We start from the raw sequence: 22711 nt of genomic DNA, 5'->3' as shown, positions 1-22711 counted from the left end.
TACCCGTCGTAGCTCTAACATCAATTCTGACCAGTAGGGTAAAAGCACTAGATTTCGCCCCCCTAAAGCATTGAACTATCCAAATTATTGAGTTTCAACATATATTTCCGATAATATCTATGTTTCTTTGATGATTCTTGCTAATTATCCTTCAATCAGTGGTAACCCAGCTCAAAAGTACCATTAAATAAAGATTTTATTCATTAAAATAACAATTTCCAATATTGATTTGTGATTTATTTTTCGCCCCCCAAAATTCAATCTTCGCCCCACCTCCGCTCTAATTTTCGCCCCCTACAGTTGCCCATAAATTTTCCTCAATTCGATCATGGCTATCCTTAATATTTTATTGAATACGGATTATCCCGGCAAGCTTAGCACTGTCTTCTGCGTTTTTGAGTTATCCATAGCAAGCTCCCGTCTGGAAAATCAAGAAAAAAATATTTTCCTGTATGCATATTATTCGTCTCCAAGAGTTTAGCAGAACGATACAATACATACATAGATCAATAGATAGATTGTAAAGTAGAAAACATGGGCAACTAAAAATTACGTATAAATGGGGTACGTACACAAATTACGTCACGCTTTGTGGGGTGAAGTGGGTGGTTTGTTGATGTCCCATGCAAAAAATTAGAATGGAAGGAATGATATTGAAATGGATTTTTTCGCATTACATAACTTAAGGGGAGCATCCATAAATTACGTCATGAAAACAGTATATATTAGGGGCCCTTAGGGCTACTTATTTTGAAATCATACACTAGATATAACAACATTTGCGAATTTGGCTGTTCACGCACAGCTGCTGACTGTAAAAAGTAACGTTTGTCAGCTGATTCTCAGAAAAAAAAAAACAATTGGTGAATCTGAGTAACAAACTGTCAAAGTTGCTGAGGGATCGGTGATATTAGGGGGATTCACTTAACAGCGTAAAATGATTAAACGTTCCGATCAACAAGGCAATCTTTGATTATTTCATTCGCAAAATCATGAAACATTTCAAATGAGCAGAAAATCTTGGCTTACGCAGCAATTTAATCTGTATAGTGAGTACCCCTATTGTTTTTTTACTTAATGCTTGGCTGCGTAGATCTTGGCGAAAGTTAAAAAATTGCAGGGATTTTGTGAATCTATAATGAGTGTGCCTAATACATCTGGCGTTCTATTTGAATAAGTCCAATCTGCATAAGAATCTCAGCAAACTTACGACTTATTTAAATCGAACGCCAGAAATATTCTTATAAATAAAATACTTCAAAAAGATTTTCTATTTTGAAACATATGGAATTCAAGTGATTGACAATCTTCCATAGATGTGGCGAATAGTTAAATGAGAGTTGAATGGAAGTTCATTATTAGCCAAAGCGAAAAATACCAGCGGACGTTTCGCCCCGTAAAGCTTTTCAACATCTAACATTTAACACTTTTCTCAAATTCAGAGAGTTTGAACAATAGAGTGTTAGTGATAAACCCTCGTGGGTAAAAAAGTTGCGAAATTTATCACCACTTGTTCACCCATTTTTTGTATTTCTTCTCATCAACGTGCCTTGTCAAACAAGTTTGACTTTTGATTTTTTTTTATATTCGACAAAAAGGTCACTTACATCTAGACTCCTCAATTATTTATTTGATTCGGTAAATTTGCGTCATGCGAACCAAAAAGTAACGTATTTTATACAAAATAGTAAACTATCCTCCAAAATAGATTGCGCGGGCATTCCCTTATAGAACACGACAGTTTGGAACGTTCGTTCCACGAACAGTCCCAAAAGTCGCCCGTTTTTGCCATCACACCTGACTTCACAGTCAAATGTGTTAAAAGTAACAGCTTGATACGTGCTTTTCTGGTTGGCTCGCTCGCAATTCATTTTCGCTCTCTTCCTTTTTTGCAACGATGACAGCAAGACGTCGCATCAAAAATGAAGTAGTTTGTGTGATAGCAAGGAGACTCAATTTGACGAGGATCGTTGAAAATTGCGTTGGGTGTCGAATCGACCTTCGAATTCAGTGGCCAAAACCACAGAAGACACTCATGAAATAGATTAGAATGACCACGTTTGCATAAATGGTACATTTTGCCCCACTTTCCCCAATCTCACAAAGATCAACTTCACCTTATTCGATATCTTCACACCCGAGTTCAGTACGAGAAAGAGAGGGGCGAAAACTGAAACACGCAATACGAATAGAACGGGACAAGGGATTTCGCCAGGGGCGAAAATTGGAAACTTAAAATTTTGTGCTCTAATTTTCGCCACCTATAAAAATAGCTAAAAATTGATAAGTTTTATCCATTAAGCTGAATAAATAACCTGCTGTGTATTCCTAAGACTTGTATGATTATCAATGTTCATTATGTTGGGTTGGAATAGCTGATTTTGAATGTCTTCCCAGGTTCTGATTATCGCTACTGTTTGCATTGCGTTGAAAAAAACATACATCATTGCCATGACTATTTCACAACCGCTAATTCCATTGTTAAGTTATTGGTTTTGTGGAATATCATTAGTGCACAAGATTGATTTTTGTTTGCTCTCTCAAATACGTTGAAAAGCAAACAACAATCTACCTAATTAATCACAAAAACTACGAATATTTTATTAGGGGGGCGAAAATTAGGGAGGGGGCGAAGACTAGTGCATTTACCCTACTTGAAGATGATCAAACTGCGCCCAAAACTCTTCGTGATTTATAATGTACGGTACCGACGGGTGTCACGGTACGACCTATAGCAATCCGTTGTCATCATGCACGCTGAATCTCTAGGCAGTGTTGCCGAAAAAGGGTGAGCTCGATGTGGCCGTTCTGGAGGATGTCAACGGAACGAAAGCTTCGGCGAGAAGTGCAGAGTGAATTTTAAAGAGAAGAACCCAGCGCAGATGGTCTTGCTGCAGCGTGGGACCCACAGAACGTGACACGCTATGTCCAAAAGGAAGTGTTATGAAAATCGAATGTACCTCAAATGTTATTCCCTAGGATCGTAGCTATGCACCTCCAGTTTCAGAATCTGTGCGGTTTAAAATATTTTATCTTGGGTTTATTTATATTTCTGATTTTATTCCTATTTCCCCATACAAATATCGAAAAACGTCATTTTAAGGTCAATTTCGTCTCATATAAAAATGTATGGGAAAAAACCCAAGATGGATTATTTTATACCACACATTTTCTGAATCTAGAGGTCCAAAAATATTGTTCTAGCGAATACATTTTGAGGTACATTCACTTTTCACAATACTTTCCTTTGGACATAGCGTGCGTGAAACGTTACGGACATAGTTGCTGATGTACAAAGGTGGCCGCCACAATGGCCACTTTTCATTCCACTCGAATCTTTTCGAGCACATATCTGGAGATCCATCAAACTAAAAGTTCCAGAAATAAAACTCTTAGCATACTTAGGAACTCACCGTTAACACTGAGTTGTATTTGCAGACCGATTCGTATGCCAGATCTTCAGATTTGTGCTCGAGAAAATGCAAGGCAAACCGCATTGTTTGGAAAATGAACGCTGTGGGCCTTTACCTTATTGCCGCGAGGAAGTGAATTATGGGGAAATGAAACTGCTGTTCTCAAGCAACACGGAAGTTTTATCAAATGTCCATTGCGTCTCGCAACGTACCGCGAGTTTTTCTTTGTGGCTCTAAGTTCCCACTGGAACATAGCTTGCTTCTCTTCAGCTTTGAGTTCTTTGAGCACTTCCACAGTTATTAGGTAATTGAAGGGCTTTCTTTGCCTACCATTGAATTTGTATATACAGTGACCGGCACAAAAAAAGATCCACCATTAGTGGTTTCAGTTTCTAATGAAAACTACATGCAAAAATGATAAAATATATCTTTCAATGAATGCACTACATCTATTTTACATTGTTTTAGTAATCTGTGTTAAAAAATATTTAGTTGTTGAGGAATAAAGCGAATTCAGATAAGATTGGGAAAATTGCTTTAAAATAGGGTATGACAGATAAAAAAGATCCACTTAGCAATCAATTCTGAAACTTCAAAATTTCACCAAATTTTAAAATGTTGCTTCTTGGTGTATGTTATTGTGATGTTTTCGACATATAAAATTTATTTTGACATGAGCTTTATCAATTTTAGGGTGATATGGGGCGAGTTTATTTTTCATGGTAAATATAATAGGTAAAATTTTTCCTAAACTACAGAAGCTTTCTGTAAGCAAGAATGAGTGCTATTAATCTACAATACAACAATAACTCAGCTTGCAGTCATACAGGAATGTACTTTTTTGAACAATTTTCATGAGTTATGGTCGACTAATGCAAAGAAATGCACATGTTGTGAAGATTACTAAGGATTATTTTATATTTTTTGATAACTCAAAACACTCTCACGTTTGTGTATAGCAATGATCATCTCCATCTGCTTGTACTAAAGTTTGTTAAAGGTCTATTCTATCATATACACTTTGATAATTACAAAATTCCAATGTATTGTAAGTGGTACCAACGGGTGTTCAATCATAATGTTAACTTTTAACATCACATTCCACTGCTTCAATACACCCATGTGCATTTCTTTGCATTACTCGACCAAAACTCATAAAAATTGTACAAAAAAGTAAAAAGCTCATGTCAAAATAAATTTTATATGTCGAAAACATCACAATAACATACACCAAGAAGCAAAACGTTTATAAATTTGGAGAAATTTTGAAGTTTCAGAATTAATTGCTAAGTGGATATTTTTTTCTGTCATACCCTATTTTTAAGCAATTTTCCTAATCTCATCAGAAATTATTTTATTCCTCAGAAACCAAACATTTTTCAACACAGATTACTAGAACAATGTAAAATGGATGTGTAGTGCATCCATTGAACGGTATATTTTATCATTTTTGCATGTTTTTTTCACTAGATACTATAATCACTATATGGTGGATCACTTTTGTGTCGGTCACTGTACATTAGCCTGGTACACGGTTTATATGGGAAAACATAAAAAATGGAAAAACTCCAACTCCTGCATACTTTTTGAGTTCTAATTTGTTCCCATGTTATCTGTGCAAAATTTCAGATCGATCGAAGAAACTATATTTTAGCGCCCGCCATTCTTAGTTTTCCATACGATTTACTATGGGGAAAATTTACTTCTTCAAAGAAAAGTCGCTTGAGGTCACCCATTGAAATAAGTCGTTGAATGATTTCTGTAGATTACTTCACGAGGAATCAGACCTCCGAAGACTGCAAAGCGATGCGACATTCGTGGAAAAACTTCTAATGGTTTCGGCTTGCAGTCACAGAAATAAGCGTTGATTATTTTAATTCATCGCCGACGTTTCGATCCTCGGGTTTGGATCTTCTTCAGGGCTCGATCCAAACCCGAGGATCGAAACGTCGGCGATGAATTAAAATAATCAACGCTTATTTCTGTGACTGCAAGCCGAAACCATTAGAAGTTCCACCAAATTCGTGGAAAAAGTTATTAAGCCTTACCCGATCGATAAAATAACGTGATTTTATTATTTATTGTTATTGTTAAACAGCGTTGGCATGCCATTCGGTTTTCAGTCAATATTTTTTTCACATGCCTTAGATCGCTTTGCGGTCTTCGGAGGGTTTGTTTCTTGTAAAATATCCAACAGAAATCATTCATCGATATATTTTAAGGGGTTAAGTGGCAACCTGTGGCGATTTTTCTTTGACAAAGTGATTTTCCCCATAGTAAATCATATGAAAACTTAAAATGGCTGGCGCTAAAATATAGTTTCTCCGATCGAGCTGAAATTTTGCACAGTTGATATGGGTCCAAAATGGAACTCAACAGGAGTAAAATGTTTTTTTGTGTCCCACACTACTGTACATGCCCAAGCCCCCGACGGCAACGGGTTGGCGATCCTTAGCCTTGTCCAGAAAGCTAACTGGAGTTGAAAGGGGCAGATGAAAACGGGAGCCGTTGGTCTGTCGAGAGGAGCAACGTGAGGTGATCGAAAGATCAAAGCAGCATTTCGTTGACCACCAAGACGGCGTGAAAAAAGTGAGTAGATCGCTCATTTCATGTCGAATGAAAATTTGACAGGAGATCCCGCTCTAGCCCGTGAGTGTTAATATCAATATCAACATTGTTGTCGTTTCGTTAAATAGACTTTTGAGCGTTCCATCCAGCAGCCATTTACCTGTTCAAAAACAACAAAGAAACTAGTATACTGAAATAAGAACTTCTAAAGAAATTAAATTCATTGGAGCAGTCTTATGAAAAAATTCATTCACAGGCTTTTATATCGTGTATATTTCATTCACACGTTATTCTTGAAAAACCAATCTCTTTATTGGGCTCCAACCACCCAAACTTTCGCATTCTCCGATCTCGACATTCTTTGTTCGATTCCAAGTAGCGACGTTTTATTTATATTGCGAAAAAAAATCCTTAGAAGTACGAAAAAAAATGGAGGATAGTCTTCCCCATTCACAATAAAGACGCCTATTTTAAATGTGAGAACCAAGATCCTCTGAGTGATGACCGTTTTGAATGTCGCTCAAAAAATGCTATCTGAAATCTTTTTCGTCGACTATCGCAGCAAGTAAATGAATTCGTTAGTTCGGGAAGTTATCATATCGGTTTCATCGACGGCCGGTCGACAAGGGGCCAGATCTTCACCGTACTGCAAATCCTTTTAAAATGTCACGAACATCAGGTCCCTGTGCATTATAGTTTATCAATCCCAAGGCGGTACGTGTTGGCCGCTCAGAGCTCTGAAGTAACTATGGAACTATCGAAAAAGCTATGGGCTCATAGAGGCGATGTGGTAAGCGCACAGGTATTCCTTCGTGCCTGCAACACGATACGATACATACATGGAAAAATGTCATTGGTAGAGGATGCTCTCAGTAGATAACTGTGGATGTGCTCATAGAACCCTAAAATGAGAAGCAGGCTTTGTCCCAGTGAGAACGTTACGCTACGAAGAAGAAGAAGTTATGGAAAATCATGGATGAGAACGGTTTTCCGGGGAAACTGAAAAGACTGGTCAACGATGGGAGGTGTGAAAAACTGTCAGAATTTCGGGTGAATTACATATCCAATTCATTACGGCCTGTCATGCCAACCATTCAATCTTCAACGGTGTTCAGGAGAACGGAGTGTGGCGGCGAAGGATGGACCAGCTCACTACACTCGCAATTATTAATTTGTGCACCTCCAGTCAATGGCATAAAAAGATGTTCTATTGTATCAGGATATCCTATTAGGTTTGCCGTAAATTAAGTCAGGGCTTTACCGAGGGAATTTATTTCGCGAGAACAGATCTTGCTCCTCGGCATTTGAGAAGGGGCCAGGAAGTTCCGAGAGAACCCAAAAAAGGTGTTCCAAGGGGCTTCATGAGCGTTTATGAGGATTATTTCAGGGAATTTCAGGAGCATTTTAAGGGCGTTCCGTCAGGATTATGTGGCTTTTTAATTGAGTTATGGGAATTGCAATGGCGTTCCAATTCAAAGGGCTTTAAGAGCAATTCAGGGGGAGGCTCAGGCGCATTTCAAATTGATTATAATAATTTCAAGAGCATTTCATGGGATTATGAAGGTTTCAGGAGCGTTTCAAGGAATTTCAAGGGCGTTTCAATGGGTTCCAAGGGTTTTAGTGCAGGGACATTTAGGGGTATTTGTAATGGTGGACACGCTTGCCGTTAACCGCTTTTTGGACGAACATTCATATATTTCCGCAGATTTCATTTTAAAGTTCACTATCAATAGGGGTACCTTTCTAATGAGATGGAAAAAGCTCAATTTGAACATTTGGTTTTGGAGTTTTTGAGAGGCGAAGGCAATTTCACGGCTAACGGATTGTACTCGTTGACCGTAAACCGTTAAATTGTGTTTGCTTATCATGCAAATTGAAGAACATTGATAGTAAACTTTTAAATGACCTTTGTGGGGATAGAAGCAAATGTACATCTGAAACGCGTTAGTGGTAAACGGAAAGCGTGGCGACCACTAGATTTTTCAAAGGGATTACGTGGATTTCAGGGCGTTAGAGGCGCCGTAGAGATCTCCTGGAACACCCTCGAAAACGCATGAGATTCCCTTAAACCCCCTGAGACCGCCTGAAACACCCCTGAGACCTCCTGAAATATTCTAAGTGGCCTTCAGGTAACCCATGGGGTCCCCAAATATGTCCCTGACTCCCAGGAAGCCCCTTGAGATTCTCTGTATCCCCTTGAAACACTCCTGAGACGCATGCACCCTCAAACACTCCTGAGACCCAAGTTGTCAACCTTCCGTTGTCAATTTTTTTGACACGCATGTGCACAACAGTGTATGTGTTAGATGTTCATCCAATTCCATCCGAAGGAGGTTTGGATTGTGAAAAGAAGATAACCATGTGCGACTGTGGAATCGAGTTCAGTTCTAGGCCTACGGGCGACGGAGATAGTCGAGTGACTCCGTAGCTTGAAGGAATAGAAGCGCCCGTCTAGCGCATAGGGAGTCGTGAGTTCGAGTCTCACCGGAGTACGTGGATATCTTTTTATATAACAAATCTCAATTTGTTCATCGAGCACATGCTTTGTTGTGCACATTGTTTGAAAAAATAAATGATAACTAACGTATTATAGGGATTTCCATGAGAGGGTGTTGCTTAGGGCTTCCAGGGGCGTTACAGGGGCGTTACAGGGAAGCTATTCGAGGTTTTAGAGAATAACGCACCTTCAGACACTTAGAAAATGCTTGCCTAATTGCCACCCGCCAAAGCCCCTTCGGATCTTACTATATATTTAATGCACCTAAGACCCCCCAAAACACCCCGAAAATGCCCTAAAACTTCCTGAAATACCTCCGAAACTCCCCTAAAACTCCCTCGGACGCCATGTAACGCACCTGAGACTCTCCAAAACCACCGCAAATGCACCTGCAACGTCTCTAAAACTCGCCGAAAATCTTCTGAAACGTCCTGAGACCTCCTTGAAACATCTATGAGATTTCCTGGTACCCCACTGCAACCTCTTGGGACCCCCTTTACTCTCCTCTATAAATGCCCGCTGGCCACTGTTGCCATATATACCGCCATTCTTACATTTTTTCTGCACAATATTGAATCTGCAGTTCAGCTGAGGAGTTTGCTGCTGCTGTATCCGAGTCATTATTTTTCGGTTCATCGTGTTGTGGGAGATGAATGATAAGTGATGACGTAGGATGAACTAAAAGCTCGCTGTGCATCACGGTAAACTCAACATCCGAAAAGGTGCCAAATCCAATAAGCGCGAGAATGTTGAATAAAAACCCTGTAAAGATTGTATTCGCAAGAGATCCGGAAGATACAAGACGACATGGAGCACAGCGGACAACGTTGGCTAACCGAGTCGAGAGTGATTTGGCGAGTGTAGGAGGTTGGAAAGAAGCAGCTGCAAACCGAGCTGTGAGGTGTACAATTAACAACGACTTATTTTATATTTGTAATAACGATGTTTTACATATTACATACCGAATAATGGGTAATAAAAATCCAGGATTTATTCATAAAAAATAACGCTAAAACATTCTGTTGAAATTTCCAAGCTACCACATTTTACGGTGCCAATTCTAAAACCAACTGAATTTAACTATTTTTAAAAGCTCTAAACACGCATAGGGAAAGTACAAGACGCCCAAGGCTTAAGCACCCCTTCATTATACATTCCAGTGTAAAGGATGCCAATGCGTCGCTTATTTCCTGTGAAAATTTTATGTCTATGGCACCCAATATTTTCTGTTCTCACCCTATCAATGCGGCAACGGTGGTCCACATTAACACCCTATTAGGTCTTATTTGAATAAGTAAATACCTAATCAACCGTAGAGCACAGCACAGCCATCAGCAAGGTATTTGCGGCCGGCGACACATTCGAATATCCCATATGAACCAAACTCTCGCACTCACACAGCAGCGGACATTTCAACATGCGGCGCAGCGACACAAAGGCCTGATGACCCTCGGACCGCGCGCGAACCAAACAAAGCCCATATCAAATAATTACCTTGCTGCGTTTTGACCTGGACCGGGTTGGACATTGGACCGGCCCCCATCGACGTGAACGCCTGCACCCGGATGGTGTAGATTGCGTGCGGCGTTAGTTCGGAGATGGTCGTTAGCTCGCTGTTGTCCACCATCTGCGACTCCCAGGATGCTTCCTGTTGGCTGGGGTTTGTGGTGTAGTACACCTTGTAGCCCTTGTGTTCGGAAAAAGGATAAGGAAAATGTTATACAATTACCAGTAGGTGGTGGTGTGTTCTTTGTTACGGGTCCGTCCTTCCGTCCGTCCGGGGGGAGGTTCGAGTGCCAAAATCGAATGCATATTTAAAAAGCTTTCGGTACACCCGACATCAGCGACACATTCTCGTTTTATGTAACAACGAGCACAAGGCATCCCGCCCCGCACGGTCTGTCGGTCGGTCGGTCGGACCCGGACAAGAGGAAGACAGTCGGACGAAACTTACAGTCACTTGTCCATTAGGCGTCTCAGGTGGCTCCCAAGTGATAACCATTGTCGATGAACTTAACGGGCGCACTTGAATGTTCCTCGGTGCACTTTCCATCTCTGCAAAGAGGGGACAGAAGGAAACGATCCGAAAAGAGACACTTTTTTAGTTTTGTTTCGTTATTTTTTTTTTTACTTTCTGAGGGGGTTTGTAGCTACAAACTTTGACAACACGAGATGGTGAGACTGTGAGAGAACCGAACAACAACTGAATATTGTACCTACATATAAATAGAGATATACATGTAACAGAACTTAGGAAAAGGTGGACGAAAAGAAAAATGTTGCAAGGAAATCGTTTTCTTGTACGGTTGGAAATAAAGTACTAGAACGCTGCACACAACGATGCTGTAAAATGTGCAACTTTAGTGCCGTTGCCATTCGAAATGATAAAAAGCGGTTCCGTGGAATAGGGTTGAATTTACAAAATGGGAGTTCGGGAGGAAATTTGCTTGTACATTAATCGGGATCAATTGGATATTTGAATGGATGGGGGATCTATTCGATGGATGGAATCGATTTCGAAGCGGGGGAAATAAGAAGATTGGTAAAAGTTTTTTTTTTATAGAAAGTCGCAAGAATTGAACAATCAGTATCTTTGAATAAAAGCGAACAATTCAGTTTAGTATAAGTAGTTGCCAGTCTCATCTACTGGTACGTAAGAGTAACACCGTTTGATACTAAGTCACGATTAAAATGTCACGTGTTATCGTGTATTTTACGGATCCCATCATCAACTGTAGATGAGTCCTAGTTCCAGTTTTCTTACCGTGCCCTACTAACGAAAACTGCTTCTCGAAAGCACAGTGAAATACTCAATCTCTACCAACTGCAATTATCGCGCCAACCTATGTTTTTTGCCGATGATCGTAACAACATTCAAATTATATGCATATGCAGTTCATTTCTTGATATCTTACTGCCGTTTCTTGGAGTTCAATGCGTCTGGTCCTTACCAAGATATGCACTTAAGTCACAACAGCGACAATCGCTGCATTGGATAATTTCAGATAATTAATTTGGACGATGTGTAGATTTCCCGAAGTCTGCTTAAAAAGCGTTAAGATTACCTAGAAGCAGTCAAACCAACAGGAATACCGGGTGTTACCAACCAGGATCCATTAAACCCTTGGATTCTTAAGATTTAGTCCAAGATAATTTACGTATCACCGCCGACGTTTCGGTCCATCTATAGGATCGTCTGAATGAAGTGATCTTCATCAAAAGAGACGTTTACTAGACGGAGTGACCCTTTCAAACCCGATAACTTTCAATTCAGATCAAATATTTCAAGTTGTCAATTAGTTTATTGGTTGAGTTGTCAATTTTGAAATTGTTGTTGTTGTAGTCAACAAAATAAAACCGTGGTTAGACCCTGAGGAAGGTTTAAGAGCCGGACCGAAACGCCGGCGATTTTGAGTTCATTTTTCGAACATAGCATTTTGACTGGTCTGTAGATTAATGCTCAAGAAATTTCAAGTGAATTCGAAGGCCATTGCGGCAAATCTGGTGGGACTGTAATGTTAGTTAATCACGTATTTTTTTGAATTTTCTCTTCGACAGCAGATCACATTGTACCTTGTAATTTTTTCAGCAGAAGCACTACCACGTTTTTACATTTTTACCACATTTCATTTCTTCTCATTCCTCAATGCTAATTACTCACTTCTGACACTTCATCGCCCATTTCTCAAACCTCACTGATACATACTTCTCACTCTTCTCTTTTCAATAGTCACATCTGCCTACTTCTCACTCCCCACGCTTCACACTTCACTGCTTATCAATGATGTTTTCGATCACTTGGCAATCGTTTGACTCATTTGTCCACAACTCAGTTCAGAAGCCCTATATTGGAATGTTGCATTCGGCAAAGTTGTAGATTAGTGTTTTTCCTAAAATTATCACCAAGGACGCCATATTCTAACTTTAATATTTACGTCGTAAAAGTGTTAGTACCAGCTACTCATACTAAACGATCGAATTTTTCGATCCACCTTTTCGAGTACCACCTACTAGCGCTCTAGCGCCGTATATTTAAAAGTTAGAATATGGCGTCCTTGGTGATAATTGTAGGAAAAACACTAATCTACAACTTTGCCGAGCATCACATTTCATTATTAGGTTTCTGAACTGAGTTATGGACAAATGAGTCAAAAGATTGCCAGGTGATCTAAAACAACCCTGTTGCTCATTCTTCATTCCACACTTTTCACACCTCACTTCATCGCACTCCTACTCCTTACTTTTTACTTTTGTCTGCTTATTCCTTACAGTTCACTCACACACACTCTTCACTGCTCACTTCTCATTTCGCTATTGTCACTCATCGCATTATACTTTTCACTGCTCATTACAGCTGCACAGTAGCAGTCTTGTCAGTTGCCAACTGATATTTCACCACCGTCACTATCACTTCAGCACGATCAATGAGCCATTTTACGAAGTGACAACTATGTTGATGATGATGATGATGATGAAGCTCATAAGTGTTTCTGTTTTTGTTTTGCTTCTTACTCACGAAGCAGGCGGGTGCGAATAAACTCACACACTGTTTACTCTCGGAATCGTGAGTAAGCCTTGTGTTGGCTTTACACTCGCGTATTGCTTCGTGAGGAGAGTAATTCCATCACTGAGTGTAAGTGCGGGATCGTGAATAAAACAGCGATTTTGCATCGACTCGTGTCGGTGTCTTATGCGCACTTATGCATTACAAGGTGCTGAATAAGTGCGCACAAGACACCGAAACGATTTCATGCAAAATCGCAGTTTTATTTACGATCCCGCACTTATACTAACTGCGAAGGGGGTCCAGTGAGGTGGGAAATGAGCTATATAGTGAGATGATAAATTATTTGTTTCTGCAATGAAATGGTACAACCAGCGTGTGGATGTTATGATTTCTGTTTTAATTTGATGCATTTTGAGCAAAACTTTAGGGAATTGTGTTGTTGTATTCTCCATTGTTGATGTTCAAACGGCTTCAAATTATGTAATGCATCACAATACCCACGCTGTTTATACCATTTCATTGTAGAAATGGAGATTTTTTGTTTCACTAAACAAAAATCCAGCTCACTCCAACAAATCCAGTATGCCATCATCCATATCCAAGGAACCGAAGTCAGTGAAGTACTTGATTTGTAGTAATGAGCTGAATGTTTGTATGGTGAGAAGGTTAATTATTAGTTTTTGCAAGGAAATGATACAAAACGCCTGGGTATTATGATTTCTTGTCTAATTTGATGCTGCGAGAAAAATGGAGAAAACAACAACACAGTTTTTCAATTATTATTATTATTATTATTATTATTTATTAAAGACCACGTTTGATAGTGGAATTCGTGTCTGCACAGTTTTTTTTAATGTTTTGTTCAAACAGCATTAAATTAGACAAGGGACCATAATATCCACGTTTTTGCACGATTCCCTTGCAGTAACGTTGAATTTACCTTCTCACCATACAAAAATTCAGCTCATTACTACAAACCTCGACACGAATGCACAATTGTGTAAAGTGTCGATAATAAACAAACAAACAAACATTACTACAAAACTACCGCTTCACCAAATCACCTATTGATAATGACGAGCTTCCTTTTACTACCTACCTCTCACAGCACATTTCTCATGCTCATGGTCATGCTTCTTGCTCACTCTTTACTGTTCTCTTCTCACTTCACACTTTTCACTGCTCATTCCTCACTACTTACTTCTCACCTCCCACTTTTATCTCCTTACTCCTCTTTCTTTCTCCACTGATTACTTCTCACTGGTCACTTCACTCCTAAATTCTCTCTGCTTTACATTCCTCGTTTTTAATCTTCTATAAATCATTCCTCGTTGCTTTTTAAAGAGAAGTAACATTTCTGAAACTATCTACATACGCTGTGTAGTTTTCAGTATCTCAAGTTTATAGGGCACGACCGGTTTAGTACTAGATTTGTAGTAATGAGCTGTTTTTTTTTGTATTATGAGATGATAAATTCTTAGTTTCTGCGAGGAAGTCTTGCAAAAAGCGTGGGTATTATGATTCCCTGTCTAATTTGATGTTGTTTGAGCAAAACATTGGACAACTGTGTTGTTGTTTTCCCCATTTTCCGTTCTTTTTCTGCAGCACAGTTTTCCAAAGTTTTGCTCAAACAGCATCAAGTTAAACAAGGAATCATAATGCTCACGCTTTTTGCACCATTTACTTGCAGAAACGGGGAAATCAACTTCTCGCCGTACCAAAATTCAGCTCATTACTACTACAAATTCAGTTCTTCACCGATCGTGTCCTATTTTGAACTACACGCTTAAACCGCTAAGCATTAAAGTGTGCAAGATTATAATTTCTAGACCACTCAAAAATAAATGTGACCGTACACATTCACAAAATCAGCTCCTGCGATCGCAAAACGATAAATTCACAATTTGTGTAAGGCAATCTTGCTTGGTTTACTACCCAGGTAACCAATAAGCATTTGAATAAGCAGTACATCAGTTTTATATTTGCATTTAATCTGCTAGCTGCCCTAGCATAGCAGTTTGACAGCTTAGATACCTTTAATAAGCATTCAAAATCCAGTTCAAAAACCTTCAGCTGCTTTGTAGCATTTCAAATGCACTTTTTGTTTTGGGTTTTAAGCATTCCAAATGTTATTTTAAAGCCACATAACTGCTAAAAAATATTGTTTTTCTGCTATATTTGAAGCACCAAATTCGTTTTTCATATTTGTGTCGGATCGTCGCGTTTATGTAAACCATTACCGTTGTCCGTTGAAGTTACTTTACGTGGTAAAAGTATTACTCATGTCAAACAAAACATGGCGTAGTGAAAAAAAAAAATGATTTTACATTTCTGTTTCTGTGACCATTCCCATCTTCCTCGTTCAACTTTGAACAAACACTTGATAAAATAATGCCACCTGAGCAGGAATGAAACCCAATCACTACAAAGTAAAAATAGGACCAAAAACCAGCGCACTTCACAGCTTCATTTTCAGCCTATCCTGGAGCGCGCAGCAGCTCCTTCCAACACGTTTTATCGCAGGGTCTTGAGATCGAGTCGCAGTTAGAGATGTTATCAGCAAAAAAAAACATATGCCGTACTGAATGATAGTGTAAAATGACAGAGCGAGTGGAGGAGCGGAAGTGAGAGGGGCGATTTTTTCTATTTTGGTTTGTTTCATTTTAGGCGTTACAGTCAAGCTGTTACTATTTTGACAGTTGTTTACGAAGTTCCTGAAGGTACAGCATTTAAGCAGCCGTATATTGGGCCATTAAAGGCGCACATATGGCAGAATGGCATTAATTGACCAAAGGCGCATATAATGCTGAATTAATGCTGAATAAAGTGCTTATTGGTTACCTGGGTAGTGACTTTGGTAAACAAAAAATGTCGATATTTCGCATCTAGAAGAGCGTAGGAGCTGATTTTATGAATGTGTTACTGTTACACATTTTTGGTGTGGGCTGGAAATTAATCACTTCTAGACGAACATTTGAAAAGGGCCTATCTGCATCCACCCACGCACATTAACACTCTTATCAGAAAGAGTGTTCTTCAAGCTATCTGTTTAGGGTGTTGATGTGCGTGGGTGGATACAGATGGGCCCTGCAGAGACAGAAACATGTTTGATTACAAAAATCAGATAGGCCCTTTCAAATGTTCATCTAGACTTGTGATTAGGTCTTTCACATTTTAGTGCTGAGCGGTTTTAGCGTGAGAGTCTACGGTTATAGTAGTGTAACTCTCGCTGAGACCGTCCTACTATTTACACCATGTCTTCAAAAATGTTTAAGGTGGCGATTTTCTGAAACTCCCCCCTAACAAAACGTTGTTAAAATGAGGAAAGATAGGGCTACTAGGGGCCCATATATCCGAGGCGGTAAACGCACGGGTATTCAGCATGACCATGCTGAGGGTTACGGGTTCGATTCCCGGTCGGTCCAGGATCTTTTCGTAAAGGAAATTTTCTTGACTTCCTTGGGCATAGAGTATCTTCGTGCCTGCCACACGATATACACATGCAAAATGGTCATTGGCAGAGGAAGCTCTCAGTTAATAACTGTGGAAGTGCTCATAGAACAGCTGAGAAGCAGGCTTTGTCCCAGTGAGGACGTTACGCCAAGAAGAAGAAGAAGAAGATGGGCTACTATTTTCAGTTAGAAAAAGTTGGGTCGGCCATATTGATTTTGGCCGCCGTCTTGGATTTTTATACCAAACCTGTTTTTTCACCATGTTGGCAACCACCGATTTTCAAAATTTTTGCGTCAATTGAAAGCGGGGACATTTTTACACAACATATCAAAAATTTAGAGATGTATCTCTTTCCTATCAAAAGTTATCTGCACTTTTGTTAATCATGTTGTAAATAGTGGGACGGTCTCAGCGAGAGTTACCCAGTACTGAAGTAAAATTGAATAAGCCATTTTACGAAGTGACAACAATGTTGATGATGATATTGATTTTCGCGGGATTGGACGCTACCTCCTGTCAAAATTTCATTCATAAAATCGGCTCGTAAAATAGACTATAAAGAGTCAATTGGACGGACAAATAAATTTGTCATTGAAGTCCGACATTTGTCCAAGTTTGCCATAATTCACGGTGTGTTGATCATTTGTTTGATGTGATGAATTTGTTATCACAGTAAACAGTCTTAAGTATGCCGAAAGCCTTGCTTTTAAACTGCAAGTCCGCTAAGTTCAAGTTATCGCACCGCTATCAAAAAAAACAACAACAACAACAGCGATGCAATGTTTCTCTCTTGCACTTTTGTTGAAATGCAATATTTTTTATTGGCTGCATTCTGCTGTAACTAACAGTTTTTTTACGTCTGTCAGTTGTTGCAGTTATGGTATTTTATTCGATAAGTGAAACGTAAAAATGTTGCAGTTATCGAACGTCTTTTGTAATGGGTTATATTGTATTGTCTGAAAATTTAAAATCGGCAACTAGGTAAATTTTACCGTGTTGTTTTTACTGTCGTAATAAAATTTGTTGTCGGGTACCCTTTATACGTCATTTTGTTTGGATTTAGAAAAACTTAAAAAATAAGCCCTTAAATTTTCAGATAAATCCACAAACAATTGGTGTTCTACAACAACACTGACGTTCTATTGAATCAATTAAGTCTAACAAAGTGCACAACTTTGGAAACTATACATTTCTGTACCATTATCGAACAAAGTGAACTCTGAATGACATATAATTGTTAAATATTTATCTATCTATTTCAACTTTCAGCTTAACTTCCCATCCTTCCACGAAAGATTCCAAAAAGATTGGGTCCATGTAATTAATACGGGCGGAAAGTAAAAGTACTTGAACTGGCAAAAGAAAACAATCCTTCAAGCAGAATTCTAGAAAAGAAACTCCATTCCGTTTCACCGCACACATTAACATTTGAAACAAAAACCGACCACTGTCCACTCGAGCAGTACACTCTCCGGCAATAGCATCGGTAGTGCCCAGTTGGCATTTTACGAGGAGAATAAATGTAAATTTTTGAATTGGTTTGCTGCAAATAAATGACAAACGAAGACCGTTGGAACCACAACGAAAGAGGGCCGAGCCGGGGGTCAGCAGCACAAGACGAACCCATTTCAGCGAGAAATTGAACAATGACGAGTGCAAAAGGACTAGGTTCTGGGCTGTGGATTTCCATACCGCGTACCACACCAGCAAACGTGTGGGTGGGTGGTGGCGGCATGGCAGCGCAGTGGTCACCCAAATCCTCTGTCTGTGGGGAGAAATGCTAGCCGGCAACTGCTCCGGCTAGTTGAAGTGCCCCGAGGAAAAGTGAAATAAAATAAACATCTTATTAGATTTAAGGCAGCGAAACGGACCAGAAAAAAAGAAGCAAAATAGAAGAATGGAAATGTTGCAAACGCCATAAGACTAAAACAAAAGTTTTCCTCTTTTGGGAAATTGAATATTTGCAATGCAGTGAAAGATTCGAAAGGAAACCAATAGTGGAAGGCAGGCAGGGTTGGTCCGGAAAGGGGCTGAAAAGTAAAACAAAAATCTGAACGGAAACGGAAGGAAAGTTGCATTTCCAAGACGTCGTCTTGGATGTTTTCACGTGGAAACTTTTCTCTATAGTTGGGAAGGATACTTTTTTTTTTTGCTCTTATGCTGTCGAAGCTCTACTCTTCATGAAAATGGAAATGTAAATTGAACGGGCGAACAGATAAAGGATCCTACATAAAAATTGAAGAAAAATAACCAATAACAAGTAACGGCTGCTGTTCGATGTACTTTCTCCCTCGCAGGGATTGGATTTTATCGTCGTTCTGGTGTTCTGGGAAGTAAGGAAGGGGAGGAAAATCGAACGCAAATGCTTTTCGCTCAAAATATCATCTACTAAAAACCGAGAAGTAGAATAGTATATAAAAATGTATTATACGCAAAAATCTACTTACTGGAGCCTCCATACGCAGAATCATCTGCTCAGACGGGGTTTTCGGTGGCGTTGCGAGATGGGAGAGACACAGAAAGATGGTTTGTTTTCAAAAAATGTATGACACGGTACGGTTTCGTCTTGCATTCATAAATATAGGAACAAAATATGATTTAATTTCGATTTCCAGAATGCCAAAAATTTCGCTCTTTTTTGATTGATAATAAACTGCAAAAATAAAAATGTCTAGCCGACCAAAACACAAAATAATGGCTTCGTCGTTTGCTTTCACAACGAATCCCTCTCTATTCTAAATGCGATCGAATTCGGACTACGGCACCAAACGGAAGAAAACCGAAAAAGCGACAAAACCTATAAATGGCTACTCGAGGGAAAAATTGCGATCATAGTAGAGCTCTAAATAAACTCGGCAAAAAAGATGGTCACTTACATTTACGGGCGGGTGGCGACGATGATTGACAAAATCCAAAGCAAAAATCGTGTATTTTTTTCATTGTTCGCGGATTTTGAATGGCAAAGTTTACCAAACACGGCGGTTCAATATGTTTCGATTTGGTTTGTTACGGAACGGATCGACGATGGGCGAGTTGGATTTGTCAGTTTTTTATATTGATGATGAGATGTTGCGGAAAATATGGAAACAAGTAATATGGAAAACATTTCTAAGTATTTTATGTAGAATTATTGGGAGGGTTGGATGGGGATTTCGGAGTAGAGGTGTTTCGGTGCAAGGTGCAAATGTAGCAAACTAAAAATTGTAATCGGTTCGTGTCAATGGTGTATGCAATAGGTGGATTGTGTTATGTGAAACAACTTCGATTATTTGGAACAATCGCAATCTGTGCAGGGGCGTGTCTGATTGTTGGTGCATTCGTTAACCACGTAGACCAAATTTCAGGTATCTGAGACCCCTCTCCTCCTGGTCCATGATCATCAGATCATCAGATGTCGACATCTAACGGCATCTCACGTGGTCGGTAACGGCAAAAAATCTTTTCTTCTTCCTCAATCTGTTTCTAGATCGCTTATATATATTAATAAATTTGATTGTTAGTTTATAATGATAACATTTTGCTAAATGCCTTTTACTTGATGGCTTTTCTTTTACACCGTTAATCTACAAAACCATTAATCTCGAATTTTTTGATACACTAAAACCTCCATTTAGGTAATGAGTCGGGACTGCCTAAATAGAATTTTTACCTAAATGGATTCATTACCTAAATGGATTACAAGGTTACAAAGAAGTTCAACAAGGGAGAGTTACTAGGAGATTTAAAGGAGATCATGCGGAGTTTCAGATGGCTTTCAATGAGTTTCAGGAGGGGGTGGGTTTCAGGAGGGGAGGGGCTTCAGGGGCGTTTTCGGGGGTTTTGGAGGGTCTTGGATCAGAATTATCATTCAAATGACTAGCTGGGCACGAAACACGAAAAACCTTGCGAAAAACCCTGCAAAATTCCGCCAGACTGAAAAATTATTGAATGTCGGGTCAATTTTTATCGTATGTTGGGCCATTGTTGGACCAACATCGAACAACTGTTGAGTCTATATTGGGTTTGGTGGCCAAAATAAAAACAGGTGAATGATAGGTTGATGTCGGGTTTGACGTCATCAATGCTGGAGCTGGTATCAATGGAATGATGGAAGGATGGTTGATTATCTCAATTTCAGCTGGAAATGACGCTGGATAGGGTCAAGTGGGGTAAAATGCCATTTTTCAAACTTTCATCGTTTTCAATGATAATTAGCCTCATTTGTTAGGCTTTCAAAGTGGTAACAGCAACTAGACAATATTTGCTCGATACTTCAGCAAAAATATTCACTAAATTATTGCATTTTCATCGAGTTTAAGCGATTTTAAAAACTGATTCGTAAAACGGAAGTGGTGCAAAAAGGCCATCTGCCATGGGGTAAGATGCCGCTTCATGAAAACATTCAAAAATTACGTCCATCAGTTTTCGGGCATTTCCGACTCCTTTTCCCCCCTCTGTCCCTCTTTATTCGTATACTAAATAAATGGAGTATTACTCCCCTCTCCGCAAAACGATGTTCGTAATATTTAAATGACCCCAAACATGGAAAGCGTAGACATCAACAACCATGCGTCTCCATGCGTGCCTAAATCTCGTTGGAAACACTTGGCTGGTAATAAAATCACCAGAAAACCTTAATTGCAAGCATGAAAAACTGGAAGTTGCCGATTTTCATTGGAAAATCAAAAGATTTTTCGTGGGTTTCGTGGCCTAGCTTCTAGAAGAATGCTCGATGTAAACATATCTTGACACCATTCGCCAATAGTAATGATCAAGTCCCATTCAGGAATGATTTTATGAGTTGGGCCATTTTACCCCATCTTGGCATTTTGGACTTTGTTCCCCTACTGGCAGTTTTCAACACTGCAGGGGGGGCTTTGGGACAGAAGGTCGAAGGACAAATGGTCGAAGGACAAAAGGTCGAAGGACAAAAGGTCGAATGGACAAAAGGTCGAATGGACAAAAGGTCGAATGGACAAAAGGTCGAATGGACAAAAGGTCGAATGGACAAAAGGTTGAATGGACAAAAGGTCGAATGGACAAAAGGTCGAATGGACAAAAGGTCGAATGGACAAAAGGTCGAATGGGACAAAAGGTCGAATGAACAAAAATTTCAGTTGACCAATTTACCAGTTGGTATGTCTCACTTATAAGACAATTTTTTATCTTTGTTGCCGCTCATTGAGAGAAACATTGTAGTGCTGTTACAGAAAGCATATGCATTTCAGCCACTTACATTAGGCTTAGGCTTTCCTCTAGAAATTAGGCATTTATAAATTTAGGCATTTCCTGTATAATTTTTCCTTCTTTTGTTTATAGGCTGTTCTTTCAAGTTGTGTTAATGTAGTATTTATTTAATGGCAATTTAGTTTGATTTTTTGTTCAGGATTTTTCCTTCTTAAATTTTAGGCTGTTCTTTTAACTTTTGTTACTGAAATAATTATTGACTCCTTAGGGACTTATTTTTCAATCAGAAAGTTTGCCTTCTTTTTTCCAATAGCTGTTCTTTCTAACAGTACTGTAGAAATATTCATTGTCTACTTGTGCTTAGTGAACATCCCCTCTTGGATTGATAGGTAGATCCTCATAATTATGCTGTATAAGTAAACAATTTCATTTTATTTGCTCATGCAGGCGTTACGCCAAAAATTGAGAATTTTCGATCGCCCTCCCCCAGTTATATACTAAATATATTGCTTGTTACACTTTTGCAAACACCCCTCCCCCCTGTAATCGTGACGTACTTCATGGATCACCCCCATAATACCCAGAGATTTGTTCTTTTTCTTCATTATAGTCTGGTTGGCTTTATTTAAGCGCTGTAGTAATGATTGGAGTTTCAAATGATAATATTCCGATCTATGATTCATCCTTCTTCAACCCATAGGCTGTTCTTTCAAGTAATATTGTTTTCCATATTTAACCTTCATGGAGAACATCACTTTCCATCATTTATGGGCATTGCAAGCAATCTTGCTATTTGATGAAAACATTCGCGAAATGATGCGATTTGCTTTCGACAACGAATACGTTTTCACCCATCCTCGCTTTATTCAATCAACCTCCCATAAGAGTAGCACACGAACGGACTCAACACTAATCAGCATAGTTGACTCTTCCTTTTCGCCGTTGAGCCGTTGCGTTCTAGCCAAGCATCTCTTTTCATCGCTTTCGATGCTTTTCGACAGCTTATCGTGAAGCATCGTTGGCTGGAAGTTTTATTAGTATGGTATCGGTACATGCGAATGTTGTTTCTGTGTGCGTGTCGAGCGTTCGTACCGTAGCTTCGCAAAC

General features: G+C 39.3%; 1 protein-coding gene across 7 annotated transcripts in view; it reads right to left on the bottom strand.

The window, feature by feature from the left end:
- LOC109425214 (tyrosine-protein phosphatase Lar) overlaps positions 1–22711 on the bottom strand; it is an 830826-nt gene that overhangs the window by 105054 nt on the left and 703061 nt on the right. For 5 of the 7 annotated variants that reach the window (XM_062851024.1, XM_062851023.1, XM_062851025.1 and 2 more), the window contains 3 exons: positions 18886–18909; positions 10433–10533; positions 9973–10165 (listed from right to left, as the gene is read on the bottom strand). In XM_062851024.1, the coding sequence (XP_062707008.1) occupies positions 9973–10165; positions 10433–10533; positions 18886–18909 (318 nt within the window). The remainder of the gene's footprint in view (positions 1–9972; positions 10166–10432; positions 10534–18885; positions 18910–22711) is intronic. The other 2 variants (XM_062851026.1, XM_062851029.1) reach the window with 1 other exon arrangement.

This window comes from Aedes albopictus, chromosome 2 (assembly GCF_035046485.1).
Source record: "Aedes albopictus strain Foshan chromosome 2, AalbF5, whole genome shotgun sequence".
NCBI lineage: Eukaryota > Metazoa > Arthropoda > Insecta > Diptera > Culicidae > Aedes > Aedes albopictus.
Note: the sequence above shows the minus strand (reverse complement) of the source record. Positions and strands in the feature narration are given on the sequence as shown.